Source organism: Diadema setosum, chromosome 5, assembly GCF_964275005.1.
Source record: "Diadema setosum chromosome 5, eeDiaSeto1, whole genome shotgun sequence".
Taxonomy (NCBI): Eukaryota; Metazoa; Echinodermata; class Echinoidea; order Diadematoida; family Diadematidae; genus Diadema; species Diadema setosum.
This window is the reverse complement of record NC_092689.1, coordinates 44,745,477-44,768,241: the sequence shown is the minus strand read 5'-3', so window position 1 is coordinate 44,768,241 and position 22,765 is coordinate 44,745,477. Positions and strand designations below refer to the sequence as shown.

The 22,765-nt window shown below is 38.9% G+C and overlaps 1 protein-coding gene across 1 annotated transcript in view; it reads right to left on the bottom strand.

Annotated features, from left to right (window-relative positions):
- The window catches only part of LOC140228351 (cGMP-dependent protein kinase 1-like), an 85,049-nt gene extending 81,383 nt beyond the window's left edge, over positions 1-3,666 (bottom strand). The window contains exon 1 of the mRNA XM_072308578.1: positions 3,383-3,666. Coding sequence (XP_072164679.1) covers positions 3,383-3,666 — 284 coding nt within the window. The remainder of the gene's footprint in view (positions 1-3,382) is intronic.
- Positions 3,667-22,765: the final 19,099 nt, after the last annotated feature.

The following is a 22,765-nucleotide window of genomic DNA, read 5'->3' as shown; positions in this document are numbered from 1 at the left end:
CAGGACTGAGAACACTCCCTAGGGTTATGATGGAATACAGCGAATGACGACAAAGGGGAGAAAAGATCAATATCAGCACTCTATCCACTGGCAATGATCTCATATCATACTTGTAATGTATGTATGTATGTATGTATATAGGCCTATACATTTAATGATAACGACATGAAGTTAAGTTAATGAATCACTTTCATGAAAAGAGATTCACATTATCATATTCAACTTGTATCTGCCTAAATTTACAGCAAGTTTGTTACGCAAGTTTCAGGTGTCAAATGAAATCATCGTCATTATAATGAACTTAAAATTACCTTTAAAGAAGGATTTATCAGTGTATCAAATGCTGCTGGATGATCTTAAGATCAATCCAAATGAGGTTTCTACAGCTCTGATTTTAAAATTCTCGAACCAACGCTTTCGTTTTCCCTCTCCAGCGTATCAAAGACCAAACAATAGCAAGCCCTAAGGATGATATTGGCCCCTCTTTGGGTTAAACGAGACGCAAGCCTGATGTTGGTGAATCATTCTTGAGGGAACCTATGATTCGGTCAATTGAGCGAGTGAAAAGCCTTTCGGGTGGCACAGTCTGGCTTTATGAAGACTCCTTGAAATGGCACTAGAGCGCAATGTTCACGCGTCACGGCAACGCGACGCGGACCCATTACGTCACTGCAATATTATTTCCGATTGGCTTGACACACACGGGGAGAAATCACTTTGGGCGAATATTGTGAATATCTTAACAACTTCCTGCAGAAGAATAACTTATTCTTGACTCACTCGCTAGAAATCGGTGCACAATGCACACTCGTCACTATTGAGTACAGTCAAACTGTACACAATAATAGTAGGTTTGGTATACATTCATTTTACAGTATGTATGTCTCTCAAATTCTTCCACTTAACATTATTATGCATCAAAATGCTGTAATATTCACAGAAGTAAAGTAAGTGTGCCCGTGTTTCTGCGTCTGCGTCTGTCTTAGCGTGTGTGTGTGTGTATGTGTGTGTATGTAATGAAGCTCTTGTCCGTCAACTAGATTTATTGTTGCATGATACACCGGTACACAGCTTGTCTGTTGTTCATGTTGATAATCTTACACGTGTCTTCGGGCAAGGTTATCAACTCAAGACTTTCACTCAAGCCTTTTATCACTAATTCCAAGCAAAACTTAAGCGAAAAGAGCTTTTATAAAGGCAATCACTGTCTTATTAGTCACCCCTCATTTCCACCGTGGTTTTCAAGAGATGCTTTTTGGCGTCAAAAAGTTTTTTTTTTCTTGTATCAGTTTGAAGAAGTTGCCTCCACGGCGACGATTGAACTTAAGTCATGTTGTTTGTTTGTTTGCTTGCTTGCTTTGTCCGAACACATTTCTTTTCTCTCTATTTTGAGAATGTGAAATACACTTTGCCAATTGCGTCCATTAAATGAAATAGACGTTCACTGAACAGTAAACATCGGGAACTATCGTAAACTTGGGGTCGATATAACCAGGTCATAACGTCAAACGTAAGCCCAAGAAACAAGAGTAGTGATTGTTTCTAGGCTATAGAGGCTGCAAGTTCTATAACACCCTCCAAAAAGGCAAGTTATAGTCACGTCATCTTGCTAAATTTAACACGCGACTCACAGGCATTTGGTCCATACTTTACGATCATCCATTATCTGACATCGGAGAAATACATTTTCCATATTTTATATAAATTACGCCTTCAAAGAAAAATCCCTTGTGGGCGACAAATTAGATCATCGTGAAAAGAATAGTGTCTTGAAAAGGCGTCACTGTCGTATTATAAGGATTTTTTTTAAGCACTAATCCGAGTGTGTACAACGACCAGAGAACTGTCAGCACTCTACCCACTCATTATCGCCACTACCTCCCTCTTAGTAATTATATATATATATATATATATATATATATATATCTATATATATATATATATATACATATATTATTATGATCATTATCAATCTATTTCTTTTCGATATCAAAGTGAATATCAGTATTCTTATGTCTTGTGGAAGTTTGAAGCTATGCGTAACTCCGGTTCTTTATATCCATATACACACAGCTGTATACAGGGTGTCTCAATTAAACTATACACTTTTGAAATGGCTGCCGAATAAAAAATATATAATTATGGGGGAAAAGGTTTATAAAATTGTTAGCTTATGGACTCAACTTTCATATGACACCAAAAGGTCTACAAATAATTCATGCTGAAATGAACACTACTCACTTTTGTAAAGGGTCTGAAAATTAGGCTGCGCAGGAATTAGACTTTTAAATTTTCGACAGGCGAGTCCGTTGGAGCGTACAAAACTGAAGTTGATATGACAAATTTATCGATTGCGATCTGTTTGGGTTTGCTGAGTGAATTTTATGGTTTATTAAACCAAACTCTTTATGCCTGAGTAAACCGCAGTTGCATTCATTTCATTGTAGCATTGCAAATTTCCCTGGTAGACTCAGTGGTGTGTTCATGTAAGGATGAGGTGATGGTACATGTTGCAATTTCCATGTTACACACTCTTATCTTTTACATCTCTGACTTGAATGAAAACCTTCGCCCCACATTACAGTTATTTTCAGATTAGTAGAATAGCTCATTGATTTACTTAATAACCAGAGGGGGATTATGTAAATTCATTATTCAAATACATTTTGTTGAAAGTTTTGCTGACTCACACGAACACACCACTGTGTCTACCAGGGAAATTTGCAATGATACAATAACATAAACGCAACTGCGGTTTACTCAGGCATAAAAGTTAGGTTAATAAACCATAAAATTTACTCAGCAAACCCAAACTGATCGCAATTGATCATAAGTTTATCATATCAACTTCAGTTTTGTAAGCTCCAACGAACTCACCTGGCGCAAATAAGGCTAATTCCTGCGCAGCCTAATTTTCATACCCTTTACAAAAGTGAGCACTGCTCATTCAAGCATGAATTATTTGTAGACTTTTTGGTGTCATATGAAGTTGAGTCCATAAGCTATCCATACATATAAATCTTTTCGCCCAGAATCATATATTTCTTATTCGGCAGCCATTTCAAAAGTGTATAGTTTTATTTGAGACACCCTGTATAGAAGCATAAAGTATTCAATCAAAGTCAGTAGTTTGTTTTCTTAAGTTTGTTCAAAGGTATAGGGTCGTGAGAAAAAGATAAATGTTGGCAATCATTTTGTTAAAAAAAGAAAATCCCTTCTCATCGCAGCTAAAAGGCCTTCCAAGACTCACACTTTTCGATCAAATCCTCTTTCTCTCTCCTGGTATCTCAGTCCTCCACTCGATCACTTCTGTATTATTTCCTCAATATATATTTATCAATCTTCACACGGCTTGATGAGGACAAACAAGGGGCAAACTTACGAGGGTGACTTCGGGACGGTCTTTAGTTCAAGGGTTGAAGTGTCGGGTAGATTACCACCTGACTCGGCGGAGATACCAAGCCGTTTTTGTTTCGATCTCTGCATCACATGTTTAGTAGCGGGACGGATCACAGAGCGATACTTGTCAAGCTCGTTCTGGAGTCGCTGTATAAACACGTCCTTCTCGTCGAGCTCGAGCTCCAGCTCGTCGATGAGTTCGTCGCGCTGCCGCAACTCCTCGATCTTTTCCTGCAGGGCGAACTGGAGGTCGCGTAACGTCGCCATGGCTGAGGCCTGCGGTACTGCGTCAACGTGCATCTGGACTGAGGAAGCTGTTTGGCAGGCGAGGGGTTAAACGTCGGAAGGAAAGAAATACAGTAACGAAGCACTTTATACAGGCAACGGGTGAATGCCTCCAGTTGACAAGTGATATTCCAAAATTATGAATCCAGGAGTTCATGAAGTCTTCCAAGATCCCAAGACGCGAGCAGAGAATATACATCCCCTGACAGATGTCAGCTGTTGTCAAAAGCAGATGTAGAAAACATCTAATGCAGTAGAGTGCGTAAGAACTGGCACAGAATACACGACAGCCTTGACAATGTACACAATGTCACGTAATAGAGTGGAGTGACAGTACCTATCCTTGAATCGCACACATGTTACCCGAGAAGAGACATACCAGCCTTCTAGGCAGTATCCTCTGACAGCCGCGAGTAAAATTCACGCTTCTTCCTGGCGGTTCAAAAAGGGTTAAGCGCGAAACACTTCCTCCTCGCACCCTTCTTACATCACTTCTTCACAAGGTGTTGTTGACGTTACAAGAGGGGGCGGAAACAAACCAGTGGGCTGGCAATAAGTGATAAAATGTAATGCTAAATATAGTTGCTTGTTTTAATGGACGCTTTGGATGGCTTCTCGTAAAGCGTACACCACCACAACAACATTCGTCAAAATTGAGATTGGCAACCATTAAGACGGCTGTCATTACGCCACAAGACACACAAGCTCTTCGTGCAAAAGGCAGAGGTTCGTCAGAGACAAGAGGCAATCTCCGTCCATAAATGTCTTTTTGCGCGGGAGATTTACAACTCTCGCTTCGTTAAGTCAGACGACAGATAAACAAACGAACACAAACACTCTCCTCCCTTCTATAAACTCCTTGATTCCTAGTCTCAGTGCGTGTATAATATCAGCGTAGGGACATTTCTTCACACAATATTTTCATTTCAGTCTATCTGACGATGTCACATATAATTCCGCCGATCGAACTATGAAATGCAACGTGCCATCAAGAATATGCCTTGCCACGTAGCGTGAGATACTTGAATAAGCACTTGAGGAACCGAAGGCAGAGGATGATTTCAAAATTCAGGACAAAAACGTCATTTCAGCGGTGCCTTTCTAATTTGATGCTCGAATTTCTTGCATCCAGTCCTTCCACTGAACAAAATCTCTCAGGCTGAGAATGACGAGGTGAGAGTTGTAGAAATGGGTTAGTCTCACAGTCCGAAAAAGTGTTGACCACGCAGAGAGAGGATTACTCTTATTTCAAGTACCCTTTTCTCACCAATCAGTGACTCGCGTGGGCCATTGTGCTTTTCCATAACATATGTTTTACGAGACACAAAATGTAGACATTGTTATAAAAACACGATATAACGCTGCACAGAAATATTCGAAGTCAAAATCCAACGTTCCACGTGAAGATGACCACTGTGTCGCGACTAAAATCCGTGGAAGGCACGTTTATTCTTGTCTCAAAACAAAACGAAAGTATAAAGAGGTTCTGTCGGGGATCAATGGAAGCCACTCCACGTTTAGAACTTCCAGTTTTCAGAAAACACTGCGAGATGATCTCAGTTTGACAACGACGTTTCCGACGAGAAATCAATGCGGGAGAATAGATTTGGTGTCTACACGCATATCAGCCGAATAGTCAGAAGCACTCATTTTGACAAACAGTGCAGAAGGTAACGTCCTCTACTAGTACACAAATCCGTTAACTTTGGAGTTAATCAAACATGTTAAATACCATCCTAGCGATAAGAAGAATAAGCACATCTCGCTAATCCGCGTAATGGAAAAAATAAATGCAATGCAATGCAAGCCCTTCGCATAATTCCGGCACCACACAACGAATTAATACAAGCGATACAAAAAAAGTGAGAAGGAGAAACTAGTGAGTTAGTATTAACGAGTCGCCTACAGTTCTAGCGGCTGTATGAAGTGGTGAGCTCACCGAAAAGTGAATTATAGTAAAACTCGCAGCGAGATGCCTTCGCACCAAACTCAATACCGCAGGCTGCACTCGTCATGTACGTTTCTGGCGCTGAATGGGGGCGTGCGTCTCATACAATTTTGATCATCTAGCGACCATGTGTGATTTGTAGCGCCCCCACTTTGACGGTCAGCGTGTAGGATTTACACGCAGAATGCACAAACACCTGCGACCACGTTCTATGGAAGATCGTAAAATGATTCAGGGGTGTTTTCACGCCGCTAACTTCGCGGTTACTCTTGAAATGGGATCCGCCAGATATAGCCACATTCACTTTTCGCTTGCACTCTCAGTGCTAACTACACGCCTCACGTTATGTATAGGAATGTTATAGCCCTTAATACCTAAATCACAGCAAAATCCTTGAAAGCTGTCTTTATATATACGGCTCTGAAAGAAAAGCTTAGTGGGCCGTATTACTAAAATGTTTACACCTCTTCTGAATATTCCTCACTAATCCTGTTTACTCGACGGCACGCTGTGCAGTCTTGTCGAGTGTTCACTGGTCGCTACGCTGGACACTCGGTTCTGAAGGCCGAAACAGTGACTTAAGTTACCAATCAAGACTTATAAATGCGGCCGTATTCGTGAAGGGAAAAAAAATGATTTCCACAGACAGCGATTTTGCAAAAACGACAACAAAACAAAACAAAAGAAAACAAAAGAAAACAATATAGAAAGTCAATTGTGCCAAAATATGTGATTCTTTGAGCTGAAAGTCATAATCTTTCATTCCCTCACTTTATATCATATTTTCATTATTTGAGGCACACTAACATACTATTCTGTACCGCCTCCTTGATAGTTTAAAAAATATTAGCGCCGTGTCGAGATCCTTTCTTTATTTCAAAAACCGTTGAAAATAGAATTACGGTATAATAGGGTGCAAACCCAGTTTACCGTTTACTGTGTTTTGTGTAAGCTCAGATCAAATTGAAAAAAAAAAATAATAATAAATCAACAAGCGTCTTCACGCTGGATTTAAATGATTTGATACACCATTTTTTGTTTCTTCTAACGTACAGAATTACAATGTAATGGATGAGTGTGCGAGTATGAATGTGTGCGTGTGTATTTTATGTGCGTGGCGTTTCGTAAGTGTGTACATGTGTTTGCTTTGACTTGGGTTTCCATTTTCCTTCAGTGCTATGACTGCAGTACGGTATTCCTTGTTTTCGAGTAGTTTACGTGTGCACAGTGACTCAAATCATTATAGGACAATGGCGCAATTTGGACGCTAATTACACAAACGAAGAGCCCACTCGAAGGTCTATACAAACGTAATCATGATGGAGGTAAATAACTGCATTTCCTGACCGAAAGGGAGACAGAAAACATATCTGATTTGATCCATCGTTATTTGTTCCATTTTCTATTCATAGTTTTAGCCGCTCATTAATTAATACTTTGTATATATATATATATATATATATATATATATATATATATATATACATATAAAGGTCAAAAAACCTCTAACACAACTGGATTAGCCTTTTGGGAGATGGGGGATGGCAGGGGGTAAAGTAGACGTACATTTCTTACATTTTGAAACACACACTTACATACAAACACCCCCATAAAAAAACACAAAGAGAAATAGAAGTTAATCGAAAAATCAATTCAACTTTTTTACAATATATAGTTTTGAAAAGAAAAGAACTCTCTCTCCCCTCTTATCTTTTTCTAAGAATAACTCTATTATACGATATTTCTTTATATTTTTTAAACAATAATGAACAACGCATTTCACAATACGCTGTCTTACAGAGCTAGGTATGAGCTTGTGAACAGCTGTACCATACAATCGCCATCAGAGTGTCGCTGTTGTCTTGTCGTGTCATTTTACCTCCTTTTTATTATGTGATCCATCCCTTACATTTCCAATCAAAATACCACTCTTTTCTCTTCTTTTCTTTTCTTTTTTCGCCCCATAGAGATTTTTGATGATCTCGTTGACACAGCTACGGTGTTAATTCAAATGTATTACGCCGCTGGAAAAAAAGGTCGACCCTCTACATGTCGGTTAAAGGGATCGTATAGTTTTGGTTGAGACCTAATTTCAGGTTTCTAACATTTTTTGGTGAGATAATGAGAAACCTCTTATGAAATATGAAAGAGCATGTAATTCTATGAGGAATTCAAAGTTTATTTCATGAAAATTGGTTTTGAAATGGCTGAAATATCAAAAAAGAGCGATTCTAATAAAGTGTGGGACCCACACTTTATTACGATCGCTTTGTTTTACTTTGTTTTACTTTGTTTTACTTTGTTTTACTTTGTTTTTGGATGTCTCAGCCAATCCAAACCCGAATTTCATCAAATAAACTTTGAATTCCTCTTACAATGGTATGCTTTGTACTATATCATAAGTGTTTTCTTGGTATCTCACAAAAAGTTAAAAGCCCAATTCTCATCTCCACCAATACTGTATCATCCCTTTAATCTCTTTCTTTCTTATTCAGTTAGCCCCATGTAGCTCACTGGATTATTTCGGGAGATGCAGAATGCGCATGGAGATATTTCGGGGTTAGCAGGTGCTTTTCTACGTTAGTCTTCAGTTCAGCGTATCACATGCACTTCCGACGATCAGTCTAACATAATGCATTGACGGGAAACGCGTATATAATTATCACTTTATTGCAGTGGCGGATCCAGAGGGGGCGCAACCGGCGCACGCCCCCCCCCCCCTTATTTTCCGTTAAAAACAAAAGAAATAAAAAGAAAAAATTAAATGAAACCCGCAAGTGGCACCAGAAATATTAGTTGCCCCCCCCCCCCCCTTTACAGAATTTCTGGATCCGCCCGTTACTGTACGTGACATTTCTCACTTGTGTGGCCAGAGATGTCAATAAAAAGGGAGGGAGAAGGGGAGGTCGCATCAGTATAATAATGACAGTGATTTAAGGATTTCCATTGTTAAAAGAATGCGAATGCGATTTGTAAAATGCTTTTAATCAATATTAAATGATGATAAACAGCCAGAATAACTTACCGACATTCACAAACGCGCGTGCGAACACATAACACACATACATGTAAAATATTTCGAAGATCCTTGGGTAGGATTCAGCGCATTGCGTCATTGCTAATTAAAATTAAACTTGTCATCTCATATTGGGGGCGTATACTTGAAAAGTTCATATTCTCTCCGTCTCCCTCGCATTTCCACAATCGTATAAAATGATGCAAGCGCAATTATTTTTAATGCAATTCAACGAGGATTGAGTCAATTATGATACAAATTACGCAATTATTTGTCATGTTACAGTATTCAACAAAATTTGATTGAGTAATATAGGCACATCATACATACATACATCATACACTACAAAAAGGAAACAAAACAAACAAGTGCAGAAGTCGCGTGTTCAAAATATTGAGACATGATAATTTCGTAGATAATAATGTCGTAAAATCGTTTAAAAAAAATGCCTGCAATAGAAATGACGAATTGCACAAGTTCCGTGTTGTTATCTATACTGTCTTCTGCTCACGTAAAGCTGTTCTACAAATATTTCCGTATTTCAATTTTCACTCACAGTACTCCAGCTTGTAGCTCTTTAGAGATAAAGAGTATATAATTACAGACTGCTAGTAATGCAATCATTGTTTGAATTTACGCTGTATTATAGTCATTAAGTATGTTTGGGTCATACAAACATGGATGCGACCTTAAACGAAACAGGCAGATATACCATCAAAAATTATTATGTCTTGTACATGCCTTTCTAAAGAACCGCGGAAGTGCGTCTCATTAAACAACAAATTCATTCCGCCTACAGGAACAATACAAACTCCCGTTTTACTACGCTGTTGGGATCCTAGCATAATAATGATTTCGTAATGATTTGAAATACTGACGTAGTAACGGTAACAACAAACAGAAGAATAATACACTCATACGAAAAAGCATCATGCAAGCGGAAAAATGGTGTAAAAGCAAGAGACCGTGTACAGATATGAGGGAGAGAGAAAGGTTAGTACATAGAACAAATTTCTTGCAATTTCATGACCTCGACATACCGTAAATGCACACTGCTTCTATAAGCATCTGAAAAAATTGAATTAGATGTGTGGCACTTTGCGCCATTTCTTGCAACCCCATCTCGCTGTGTCCAGTGATGTCAGAAGGGGAATTCGATTACACTGTTGATGCGTTGTGGCAGTGTAACATTTTCTCACCACTATAATATCGATCTGTGGCGTCACAAAGCCCCTGGCTAACCACGCCAGCATGTGTGGCCGTAAAGGGGTTTATACCACACAAACGACGCGTGAAAAGGTGTGAGAAAAAGAAAATCGACTTGACTTCACTCCTTAACGTACGTCGTTGGCATTTGAATGCAATGTTGGCAGTGTCTGATATATTTTCTCGGTACTCATTAAATAACGCCTCTGTTTACTAGTCTTTCTTTCAAAACTTCTTCCAGTATGTAATTATCTCGGTGGAAAAAAAAAGAAGAAAACAAACAAAAAGTTTACACGATTCCCAGGAATTCAGTCAACCATGATGAAAAGCTGATGAGATCTTGGAGGTACTGCGATAACATGACATTTCGACTGCTTTTCCCCCTTTTTATATAATGCCACACTAAAATTCTGCGCCATACAAGTAAAAACGTTGCGTGTTTGCTGTAGTCTTAGCTCTTTCGTTTCCTCAATCAAGTTTCAAAGCTGCACAACGGCGAAATGACGATTCATTATTTATTTACTCGGAGGAATATCAAGATATTTTCCTGAGTTTAAGACCGCCATCGGGTCGTTACTTTCCGCTGGGGTTACGATCAGGATTATCGGTCATCGCGAAGACACGAGGCAGTAAATAAAAACTTTGCGAAAGTAAAAAGAAAACAAGAGTCATGTTCCTGTTATGCGCAAAGATGACTGTCTAAACATGGAGTCATGGTCTACAGAACTATATCTGATTCTTTTTGGATAGTTTTCGAGTAGGCAATTGGAGCAAAACTTACACCTGAGCACCGCTTAATCATTTTTCAGAACGCAGACGCAGACTTCCCATTAAGGTTGAAAGTTAAATTAAAAGGATAGATTAAACCAATACGTCCTGTCTCAGAGCAGCGAAATAACAAAACTAAACCCGTTTCATCTCTAATTGTAAATACTAGTATCTTCATAATCTTTGGACGATCCGCAAGGTTCTAGTAGGTCTATACGAAATGGATTAACACTGAAAAAGCGTAATATCAAAACTTCGCGTGATAAAGCTCCAAATGTTTTGCTTTAGGTACACACCAAAATAAAACAAAAGAGGAGAATATGAAAACAGGATATGGCTGTGAATCTAGTTCTCTTGCTTCTACCATTGGTGCAATGGTTTTGGTTAGATAGAACTATGTTTTTCTTAAAGAAGGTATAACCATTGAGCGGCGAATGTTTGCGAACGTAGCGAATTTTAGATTTTGTCATGGTTCGTAGTGTCTAAACAGTGGCAATCAAATTCGCTGTTTTCATTGTCGCAGTCTTTCCTGTCGAAAAGAAATTTTGAGTTTGTTAAAAATTTTCTTTGAGACAAGTTGCAACGACGTGCAACAAGAAAAACTGTTTGCAAATTTGATTGCAACTGCTTACAAACCCTGACGAAACTTGAAATTCGCAACGTTCGTGATAAACATTAGCAAACATCCGCCGCTCAATGAGATCCCCCTCCCCCTTCTTTCCGCGAGAGGGCGCATGCGCATGTCATCGAGTGTAACTTTACTGCAGGTTAACCCTCGACACATTTCACGGTTTTAGCAGAAACGGGAGCTTTCAGCAGAGGAGAATTTAAACACCAGCAACGAGCGGAAGCTGCAGGACTTGAGGTCCTCGAACAGAACATTCTTGAAAGAGTAAAGACATCCATGATAAAGAGGTAAGCCACAGGAATGGAAGAGAGAGGGAGAAAGATAGGGAAGATGTTCTAATTGGAGGCAGTGAGACATGTTCAAGTGTACCAGCTGTCAGTGTGTATAGTGGTGGGGTGGAAAGCATGTTCCATTTCTGCCATAAATCACTTCAAACTACCCCTGTTAGCTGCAGCCATTTTTCGAGGACGGAGACACCCTTGAAGGATCTCTCTACTTCTCTTACACTCACGGCAGTCTTCTCTTTTTCTCTGCTACTCCAGATTCCTGTCACTATTTATCACAAGCCGCAGCCAATTATCAAAGTGCCCCAAATCACCAAACTCTGCCCCACTCGAAGCTTCACAGATTTGTCGTTATCTTTGGCACTTACTGCACACATAAACCTACTTTCTAAATCTCACAGAAGAGTTGAAATCATACCTCTGCACTCTAAAAAGAGGCTGGAATGACTCGCTTCCTACTTTGTTATCTATTTTTAATGAAATCCATTCACTTCTCTAGGGACATGGAATTCTAGCGCATCAAAATACTTGTCATTTCAGCCCAAGAAAAACTGACTAATGAAAGAAGAATTTCGTAGACTCTTCGTGAGTTTTCTGCGACTCTGCTTAGCAGACTACTTTGGAATACAACTGATACAGACAGGGTAATAAAACATTTTCCCCGAAGTTTTGAATAAATAACCGCATCACATATACACAATAAGCTATCCTGGATTGTAAGAAATCAGGAAATACTCATCATTTTTAGCAACGTTTAAAATACAACTCACAAGAACTTGAAATTAATAAATATTAAACATCTTGAAGAGAAAGCGTTTCCTGCCAGCAATAGGATGTAGGTCAAGCACATTTGACTTTGTGTGGGCTGTGGAGCTGCACAGTACTAGATTGGTGTTGATGTAATGTCTGCTCTAATGCACTCATTCTTGTCAAACTGATTGACATGTTACCGCTCTTTACCTCTATCGGGCAATAGATAATTGAGTAAGTTGCATTTCCAAATAATCAGAGCCGTGCTTTCCGAGGCTCCATTTGCGAAGGGACTTCAATCAGGACTAATGGCTACACAAACAGTACCCAGGCATATACCATCAAGCAGCCTGTATGTACCTGTTCAAGTAAAATAGAGTTTTAAACATCATGGTACTCTACGATCCAAAAATCTTATTAGCAGTGATCAATCCAGGTGCACTCTTTGCTGTGGGACAATAGATTTCACGAGCAAAATGAGTTTTGTTTTTTTTGGTTTATCCTTTGCTGTATCTAAACTCCTTACATCTTACCACACAAAGTGTCCTCTGTGTTTGCTGCCATAGATTACTTTGGAAAGAGCAACCCACTTTTTCTGATTTCCCGAGAGCGGTGGATCATTAAGGTTCAAGTCACCCTAAGGAGTGTCTAGTCCACAAAGCAGGGGCATCTTGCCACCCTTTCTCCCAGCGGTATTTTGGAAGAGGTGGAAGGTGCTAATAAGTCAAATTTGTTCGTTTTATTTGAAGAGCTCAAGCGTGACTAGCTGACGATACCAGTGCCTTGATGCTCCCTGGGTGGCTGCGTGGAGGAATGCAGAGCTGTCAATAATGAGGAGAGGATGGGAAGGCATCTTTCAAGGACCGGTAGTAACCCGCATCCCTCCTGGCATAACACTGGAGTTCTATTCTTAAAGACAATAGGTCAAGTAGATAGGAATTCATTGGTAATGATGTATGAATGGATCGTTGCATCTATTTTTTTTTTCATACCTTCATACAAACACAAACACACACACAGGGTAACGATGACGTTATAGCGAAGGATGCTTATAAACAATGTTGCTAACAAATACTGATTTAAAAAAAAGAGAAATTATTAGAGAATACCAATGATAACAAAACCAACTGACTCTTGAGTAGCTGGGCTTGAGTGATGTATAATTGTAAGGGATGGAGTGGTGAGGTGGGTGGAGGGTAAGGGAGATTATCATTATTACCCTTGAATATTTTTGTGTCTAAATAGTTTTTCAAATATTTTGCGATGTACAAGCACCCTCTGAATTTACTGCACTTTGTGATGCCAAGTATGAACGACAATATAAAGAAAAAAAAATAAACTGAATTCAACATATTTTTCAGATTTCTAGCAAATGAAATAGCACTTGACTTACCTCTGTAAGAAAGAACATGTGTCAGTAGCAAGGCCAGGGAATGAGTACTTTTTATTTAAAAAAATGAAATCTAGTGAAATTCTCTTTATCCTTTCATCTTATTGTTGTACATACATTACATTACAAACTGTGGTAATTTTCTTATCCAGCAATGGCTGCACAGAAATTCTAACAATTCCTAACTTTTGAACTGATTGTCTGATTTTCCTCAAACGTTCACCGATGTGTTCTACTAGCACTGCATTCATTCAATCCACACATATATTTGAGTGAACTTGTCCTTTAATACTCAGCATTGCCTTGCTTTCTTTACCCAGACAAGAAAATCAGATAAGATTTAAAGAGCATATCATACATTATAAACACCTTGGGTACATTAGCTATCAACATCTCATTTCATCACCTAATGTCAGCCTCAACTAGAAACCCATCTTGCTGTCAGTGGTGAGAGTATTCCAAATGTCATAATTATGTGCTGGCTCAACCTTGCCTCATTAATCCTCTTCACACTCTGGCAAAGTGTCAACCATGGGTCTTCATCCACACCACCCTCCCCCCCCCCCACCCTTTTAACTCTTGTAATGAGTCCAGTCATGGCTGTTTCATGGCTGAAGATGATTTCTGGAATTCTTCTCCTCAAGTTCGCTACGTGATGATGATAGAGATGCAGAGAGAAAGAAAAAGAGTGAGAGAAAAAAGAGAGGGTGAGAGAGAGAGTGCGTGTTTGTGTGTGTGTGTTCGAGTGCCGCAGGATTCACTGTCACGTTTCATGGTTTGGTGTTTCAATTGCTTTCCGGTTTCTTTCTTCCATAGCACAGTTTATGCTTCATCTCCAGTCTTGAGGGTGTCTTCATGATTATTCGTGCTTCATGGATTGTGGTAGGAAAGAAGTTTAACCCTTTCAGGAACACAATTTCAAAATATCATTCTCACATCCTGGTGTAACAACAGAGATGGCAGAAAAGCAGGGCAGTAACCTTGCATGTCAAGGCAGGTGATTTATAACATTTCAAAAGCATGAAGTTCATTCCTATAACAAGTTAACAGACTTAATCTAAATGAACTGTCATTCAGGATTTGATTATCCCTCTTTGTGCAGTGTGAGTATGAAGAACTAATTCTGATTAAGACTTTCTGGACCCTCTCATTTTTTTCCACACAATTATCACAACTTTCTCCCTGTCGTTACTGCACTTTGAGCATCTTACTATGTGGAGCTGCTGCACTACAAATCTTCAGAATAATTTTCATAATCATCATTATCTTCTGGTAAGGTGAAGAAGATTTGCGGCTTTGAAGCTCCACTTATTAGCATTTTCACAGTGCTCCTTTCAGAAGATAACAACTGAATTCTGTCACCATGACAACCAAAGGTCTGACTTTTTGTTCCTCACCAAGAATAGCAACCTTCACTGATATCCCGGAGGCCAGCTTCAATCATCTCATTCTCTGGAGATACCAAGGCAACATAAACACCTGGTGCATAATAATGGCAATGATGGGAAACACCATTTTAATAGAGAAATTATCTGCTTGTTTGCTTCTTCAAAAACATTACAGGGTTATGCCAACTCCAAAACTCTGTCTAGATGAGAAGAAATGAATGAGCCAATCTTTACTTATTCCCCGGTTCATTATATCTTCTTTTTCTTCTTTCTTAATCTTCACAAGGCTATGGAGCCTATCATAAAGATGAACTTGACCTGCGCGCTTGTTTTCGGGAGAATTGTGGTCCTATTCAGAGGCTGATGTGAAATGGCCTATAAGGAGATCTTGGAATTCTTTGGTTGAGTTAGAATTCAACTTGGAGCTAGGTAGTTCATTCCACTCAGGTACTAATCATTGATAAAAGGCAAAACTTATCAATATTTTCCTTTGGACGGTATGTCTGGGGAGTCACATTGTAATTTTTCCTTGTCTTGGTATTACTTAAAGCGAACGGTTTATTTGGGGGTATATCACTTAACCACGTTGAGAGCAAGTCACCATCGACATATGTGTAGAAATGTGTAGATCTTGTGAGGCTTCTTATGAGCTTAAGATCTTTATGAGATTTGAAACACATTTAAACATGCTGATAACTTTCTGCTTACCTAATTATGTGAAATGCCAATTTAGTCACTGATGGCTAGGAACAGAGAGTAGGTAAATGAGGCAAAAAGAACTGTTGTGATATTTGCTATAAGATTTCCTTTCTGCTATGATGTAGATGCTGTAGAGCTGCTATGTTGAGGTGAGAAAAGCACATTACAGTGTCTTCATGGCCTTGAATATATTTCTCTTCTTTCAAATACATCCATACCAAGGGACAGTTAGTAAATCACATAAATTCCCCCGGATGTATTTGGCTGACGTCTGTTCTCTCTTGAAGAGTGTACAAGTTTTATCATATTTAAAAAAATGCAGCTTGTGGCCTCAGATGTCGACTTTTCATCCTCGGGACAGGAAATTGCAAATGATGTCAATAAGACTCGAGGGAATCCTGACTTCACTTTTATTTTTGGACATCCATGGATGCATTATTCAATGACTTTTTATTGATTATTTTCCACATGTGATCATATTTCTGCTTGGCAAAATCAAATGCAAATACCATCCCACACTCACATCAAATGCAGTTAAGAGATTATTAGGAGACATATATATATATATATATATATATATATATATGCATACATCGATTGATAGATAGATAGATAGATAGATAGATAGATAAATAGATAAACAGATAAATAGGCTGATGGTTTCAATAGTGTTTTATATGCGTGAACTATGCAGATGTAGTCTATGCATTTTTGAAACACTTGGAAAAAAAGGGGGGAAGTACTGGATTAAATATATTTGTAATGATTCAATCCATTATACCAAGTAAACAGGTATTTGGGAAGATTAAACATAATCTAAAAGTGGAAATACAGAGTATGTGTGAATGACTGATTCAATCAACGTGTTTTTCTCTTTTATTCCTCAACACACCAACATACTAAACTAAGTGATGCATATATATGATAATGAAATCTAAGACCTGCTTCGTAGAGAGTGTGGGGATACAATGGAGTGGAAAGGTTAGCCCAGCTCAGAGGTATTCAAGAATCCACGAAACGCAGATTTATCACTGTCTCTGTGTATTAGTACACACACAGCTGAAGAATCTTGACTTGAGTCGACTGTTGCCAATGAGCGTATGCTTACGTGCATATGAAGAGTTTGTTCGCAAAAAAACGATAAGTCCATATTTGTCAAATGGAGATATTTGCGATTGAAGGTCAAGAAAAATAAAGAGAACAATAAGAAACTTTTTGCTTCTTTTGACCAAAACTTCAAAAATGTACCTTTATATGTAGTGACCAATATATCACTGTAAAGGTATTATTTTGTACTATATTATGATAGAGACCGTACTTCAAAATCTTCAAAAATGGACTCATCGATTTTTGCAAACAAACTCTTCATATATTCGCCGACTTGTGCTGAATTATTGAAATTCTGATAAGTATAGCACATCAGAACTGATCACCAGTCGTTCTTAAGTCGTTCATAACTTTAAGAACAGCTTTATGAAACATCCCAGGCCTTTGATAAGAAGGAAATAATAATGATTTGGAACTACAAATACCTGTTTATGGTGAGCCCAGTTTGCAGCGGAAGACATCATGTGGTAGATTGGTGTAACACCGCAAAGTTTTCAGAGAAAGAGAGAGAGAAAAAAGATAAGAGAATATAAGAAAACAGTCTTTATCATAAAAACAAATCAAATGCATACACTGTTACATAAAAGCAGAAATTTTTATCAAAACCATTTTTCAGATGAAATGACAACAGAAAATCAGTGAGCAACTCAAACTGGACATCAGGTTAATATGTGACGCTAAATAGAAAGGTATATTGACAATGTCAACTAATTCATGATGCTAATGTCAAACAACAAACTTGGTAAAGGAAGAAGAAAAAAGAAATGAAGGAATTGGAAGGAGGAGGAGCAGGAAAGAAGAAGAAACAGATGGAGAAGAGGATGATGATATGGGCTACAACAAACTCTACACTGACTGAAGTCGGTCATTGGCACAATATTGATTACTAAATAGTTGACAAAAGAGGGCAGCAGACATGGTTAGTGCCATGGCAAGGATTGGGTGCTGCCTGGATTGGAGGATCAACTTCTGTCAGACACCTCTTTCTGGCCTTCTGTTTTCCCTCTTCTTCTCTCTCTCTCTCTCTCTTTCTTCCTATCTCTCCAGTGTCTGTTTTACCTAGAGTATAACTCTCTATGATCTTTTTCCCCATTTTTTTTTTCTAGTTAACCCATTGAGGACGGTTTGATTTTGCTACAACACGCATTTCCCATAGACACCTGCCCGAGTATACTCGGGACTCGTCCTCAACGGGTTAAGACTGATTATAGGAGGAGGGGATACAAACAATGTATGTTTTTCTGAGCTTTTCATTCAACACCTTTGATGGTAATAGTAATGGTTTATTAAAAAAAATCAATTTGCAGCCATGGAGGTGGCTGAATTGCATAATTTTGTACAATTTCATTTCATAACAGCAAACATACTCATACAATCATTCCTCGATCAAAATGTAAAACTACACAATCATTATTTAAAAAAAAAAAATGACACCTGATGACCAAAATTTCAAAATTAATCAAATACACTTGTACATACACATTGAAAGAGCTGCAATAGAAAATTAAACATAATCTTCATTTCACAATCATTTATATGCACACACAAACTTATAAACAAAAATATATCAAATATACACAAATCATTTACTTCCCAAACAAAACTTTCAAATTTGTTTATATGTTCACTGAAAAGAGAAAAGGGGGCAGGCAGTGATAACATGAGAGATATCATACACGTTATAGTCAGGCATGCATATTTGCAGGTGAAACTTCTGCCATCTTCATTTCTGTTTTAATTAGCAACTAGTCTCACCTAGTAGCCAGTATTAAGCATAAGTGTCTTGGTACCTCCCAACCTAGAGTCATACTACGTGACTTACAGGGTCACAAACCTGGCATGGAGAATGTCTCAGATTTTCAAACAGCGCCCTCTACTGGCATAGTCTATATACAACCCCAGCATCACACACTGTCTTCTGCTGATGTGAAAATAGCAGCAACATAATATGTATGTATTACAGTGGGGGATCCAGAGGGGGGCGCAACCGGCGCACCCCCCCCCCTTTATATTTCGTTAAAAACAAAAGAAATAGAAAGAAAAAAAATGAAATGAAACCCGGAAGTGGAACCAAAAATATTAGTTGCGCCCCCCCCCCCCCCCCCTTACGGAATTCCTGGATCCGCCCCTGTATTACCACCAGTTCGGATCCAAGAAACATATGCAATCGAGCAAAATTAGTTTACAGGTGGGAAAATATTGAAAAATTTTGCGTCTTACGATCAGCAGCTGGCAGAAGTTTTCTTCCTCATGTATAATGAGACAACTGACGCAATCCTTGACCTAAAAATGTGAATGCAAGGTTTAGTCTGAACTTCCATGTCTTTTATTAATAGTCACTGTGAAAATTAGACAGAGTCTAGACCTGATCCAGGTCCAAGGCATGATCTGTAAATATGGATGGAGCCCCCTGAAAAATAGCAAACTCAAATTTTCTAAGCAGGGGAAGGGTGAGATGGTTGCCCCCTTGATCTCAGCAAAAGCACAACCCCACCCCCCCCCCCCCTCCACACACACACACACACATGCAAAATACAACATATTCGACAGCCCTGCACAGTTAGGTGTTATCTAACTTTATCATTTGCTTCGGGTAAGCAGGGTACTTCACCCTTAACTCCCAGAGGACTACCTGATTTTGCTACAACTCGCGTTTCCCATAGACACTTGCCCAAGTATACTTAGGACTAGTTTTCAACGGGTCAATGTTAGCAATCCCACTCAGGTTTAGAAATGTGCCTCAGTCCAAGAAGGAGACCATGGTGACACAATTAGGATTAAGGGGATTAGCTAATCTTTATTCACTGACACAGAGTTTTCAGACATCTGAGCCAGCATGCAAAGAACTCAAGTACAAGGCACATTAAAGGCTAGTGGAAAAAAGTACTGCAAACAGTGCCATTTTTTGTTGTTGAGAAGGCTTTGTTTGCAATGCGCATAAAATGATGCACAAAACCACAAATTAGGATGAAGGGCACTCAAATCTTTTTTTAGGTGAAACAAGTCATTATCAATACAGTCAATTAACTTCATACTTGAAGTATCCAATACCACACTTTCCCCTGCTGAAGTTCTCTCACACAACCTTGCTGGACTGATAAAACTGTGACACACATTCCCCACACTTTCGGACAGTGAGCCACAAAGAGCCTCCACAAAAGTGTGCTGCTGCCCTCTGTGGTTTCAAAATAGAAAGCTTTCTCCATAGTTGTCACAAACATCGGTGAGTGATGAAGTAATTCTTGGAAGAGAGATATTTACTCTGGTCACTCCGAGGCACCTCAAAAAGGAGAAAACTGGCCACTTCATTCTGGAGTGCTTTCATTATCTTCTCTTCAGCAATCCCAACAGACATCATCAGCCCCTCACCACTTCCGTTTCATTTGCCAAAAACATTTTCAAAATCAGAAGACTTTCTGTAAACACACTCCAAAACAGAGCATTATTTGAGCAGAAATAGTACCAGCGAGTGCCCAAGAGTGTTATGAATAACACTTTGAAAATACCTATTCTCTACTTGCACTAATCATTCCACAAACATAAACAATGAACATCTGTGTCATTGCTGGCATAGCCCTAGCTCATGAGAAATAATTTGAACTATGTGATGTGTTGAAGGTTCTTTGACAGTAAAATGGGGACGCAGATTTGGTCTATGGGAGACTCATGAAATGAACGTATCTTCTCTTTAGGGTGATTGGTCCTCAAATCTTTATCTTATGATCAGGGTGATGATGTGGCTCAGTAGGAAGCACATTTAACTCCCGATCCTAATGACCCCGGGTCGATTCTGGAATCTAGATGAGCAATTTTGTGTGTAGTGTCATCATCCCATTCTTTCCAGCAAGAGGCAAAACACTTTGTCCCTATGATAAGATATTGAATGGAGGTCACATGTATGAGTTAGCCACAACTCATGCACATAAAAGATACCACTTCATTCATAGTTTAAATGTGAGCTCTAGTATCATGCAAATAAGCAAAAATCACAAAGTGTAAATTAATACTAAGAATAAAAGGTCACTCTCGGGGCAAACACCTCTACATTTGCAGACTCCACTAACCCAGAATTCTTCTTGAGTTTTCATGTAGATATTCAGGTACGATTGATCATGACTACAGATAATCCCAACTAAATTCGCTGTCACAGCCAGGATATATCCTGCAAAGCTGCAAAGAAATGCACACGCAAAGTAGATATTGAAAGAGATACAGCCAATCAAGCCCTCGCTGGATAAATCTGGACTGTAATGGTGTTTGCTCTCTATCCCCCTCCTATGATTAGATATCTATCAACCATCACACGCCCGTATCATCAACCATCACACGGCCGTATCATCCACCATCACACACCCGTATCAACCACCATCACACACTCCTATCCTTCCACCAGAGTCCTGGGGACAAGCGATGACCTGATAGCTGCCACTAGGGGGCTCCCAATCTAGGTGACACTGTCATAGAATGAGTGGAAGTCAAACACGTTTTCCAAATCACAGAAATGAATCAGATGGTTTATGAACTGTGAAAACAAGCATATATCTCACATTGGGTTGATGATATCTCTTGCTTAATTACCTCTGCCAAGGGAGGAGGTTATGTTTTCATTACCGTTGGTTTGTCCGTGTGCAAAATAACTCAAAAAGTTGTGAACAGATTTGGATGAAACTTGCAGGAGAGGTTAAGAATGACATAAGGAACAGATAAATTAAATGTTGGCAGTGATCCAGGAATTTTTATAGATCTTATGAAGGATTTTCGATATTTTGGCAGGTAGGGTCAATGAACTTGGGAGTTCAAGCTGCGTATTTTTTAGGTTTTCATACACGCATTAGAGTGCATGCTCTAGTTTCTGGCCCAGGGCGAGGCGCGCCGCTCAGCTGGTATTAATGATGTAACAAAAGGTTTCTATATCAAATTGAGAAATCGGGCGATTTTCAGCATGCATATACATATGGGTAGAAATCACTGATCTCTACAGAAGAACAAGATCAGTGGTAGAAATGAGCTGCTTGGCGGAGGTCTGCGCTCTCAGAGTGCTTTTCTAGTTTGCTATGATCTCCTCACTTTACGCCTAAAAGTAAAGAAAGTGAGAATAGACAATCTGGAAACCACCAAAAAAAAAAAGAGAAAAAAAAACTACATCAAACAGACTGCCCTAGTTTCATCAGAGAGAAGCTGCAAAGACTAGATGCTGCAAAACATTGGAAGTCATAGAGACACACACACATAAACGACACTGTTAATGACAAATAATTCCCATTAAACTGAGTAGGACTTGGATCCTCATCCATTTCTTTGATTTACTTGTGTGATATCAATTTTTTTTAAATTCAATTCTTGTCTCTTCCCCCTCTCTTTTTCACTCCATTCTAGCCAACAGCCATATAAACTTAATAACATGATGGATATACAGCTTTTCTATGGGAATGTTATAATTTTTGGAAACTGGTGAAAGTAGGTGAAAGTAGAAGTAGTAGTTGTAGTATACCATAACTTTGAACAGCAAGTACAACCCTCATAACTAATACATGTATACACATAGACAGACAGACAGATATATAGATAGATAGATATATAGATAGATAGACAGATATATATATATATATATATATATATATATATATATATATATATAGATAGATAGATAGATAGAGAGAGAGAGATAGAGAGAGAGAGAGAAAGAGGAGAGAGGAAAAGGGAAAATGGTGTTAGGGAAAAGACAGGAATAAAGGTCATGCAACCTGAGCACTTCAAGTTTTTCTTTCCCACCACGTCTCGTCTCAGGATGTTTCAAATGCTAGGCCTTGATGAAAATTGGCTTGCCCGTGTGTGAAATGAAAGAAAGAGTTTGGCGGAGTACGTGGGCACCAGGCAGCAGTGCACTGCACTCTGTC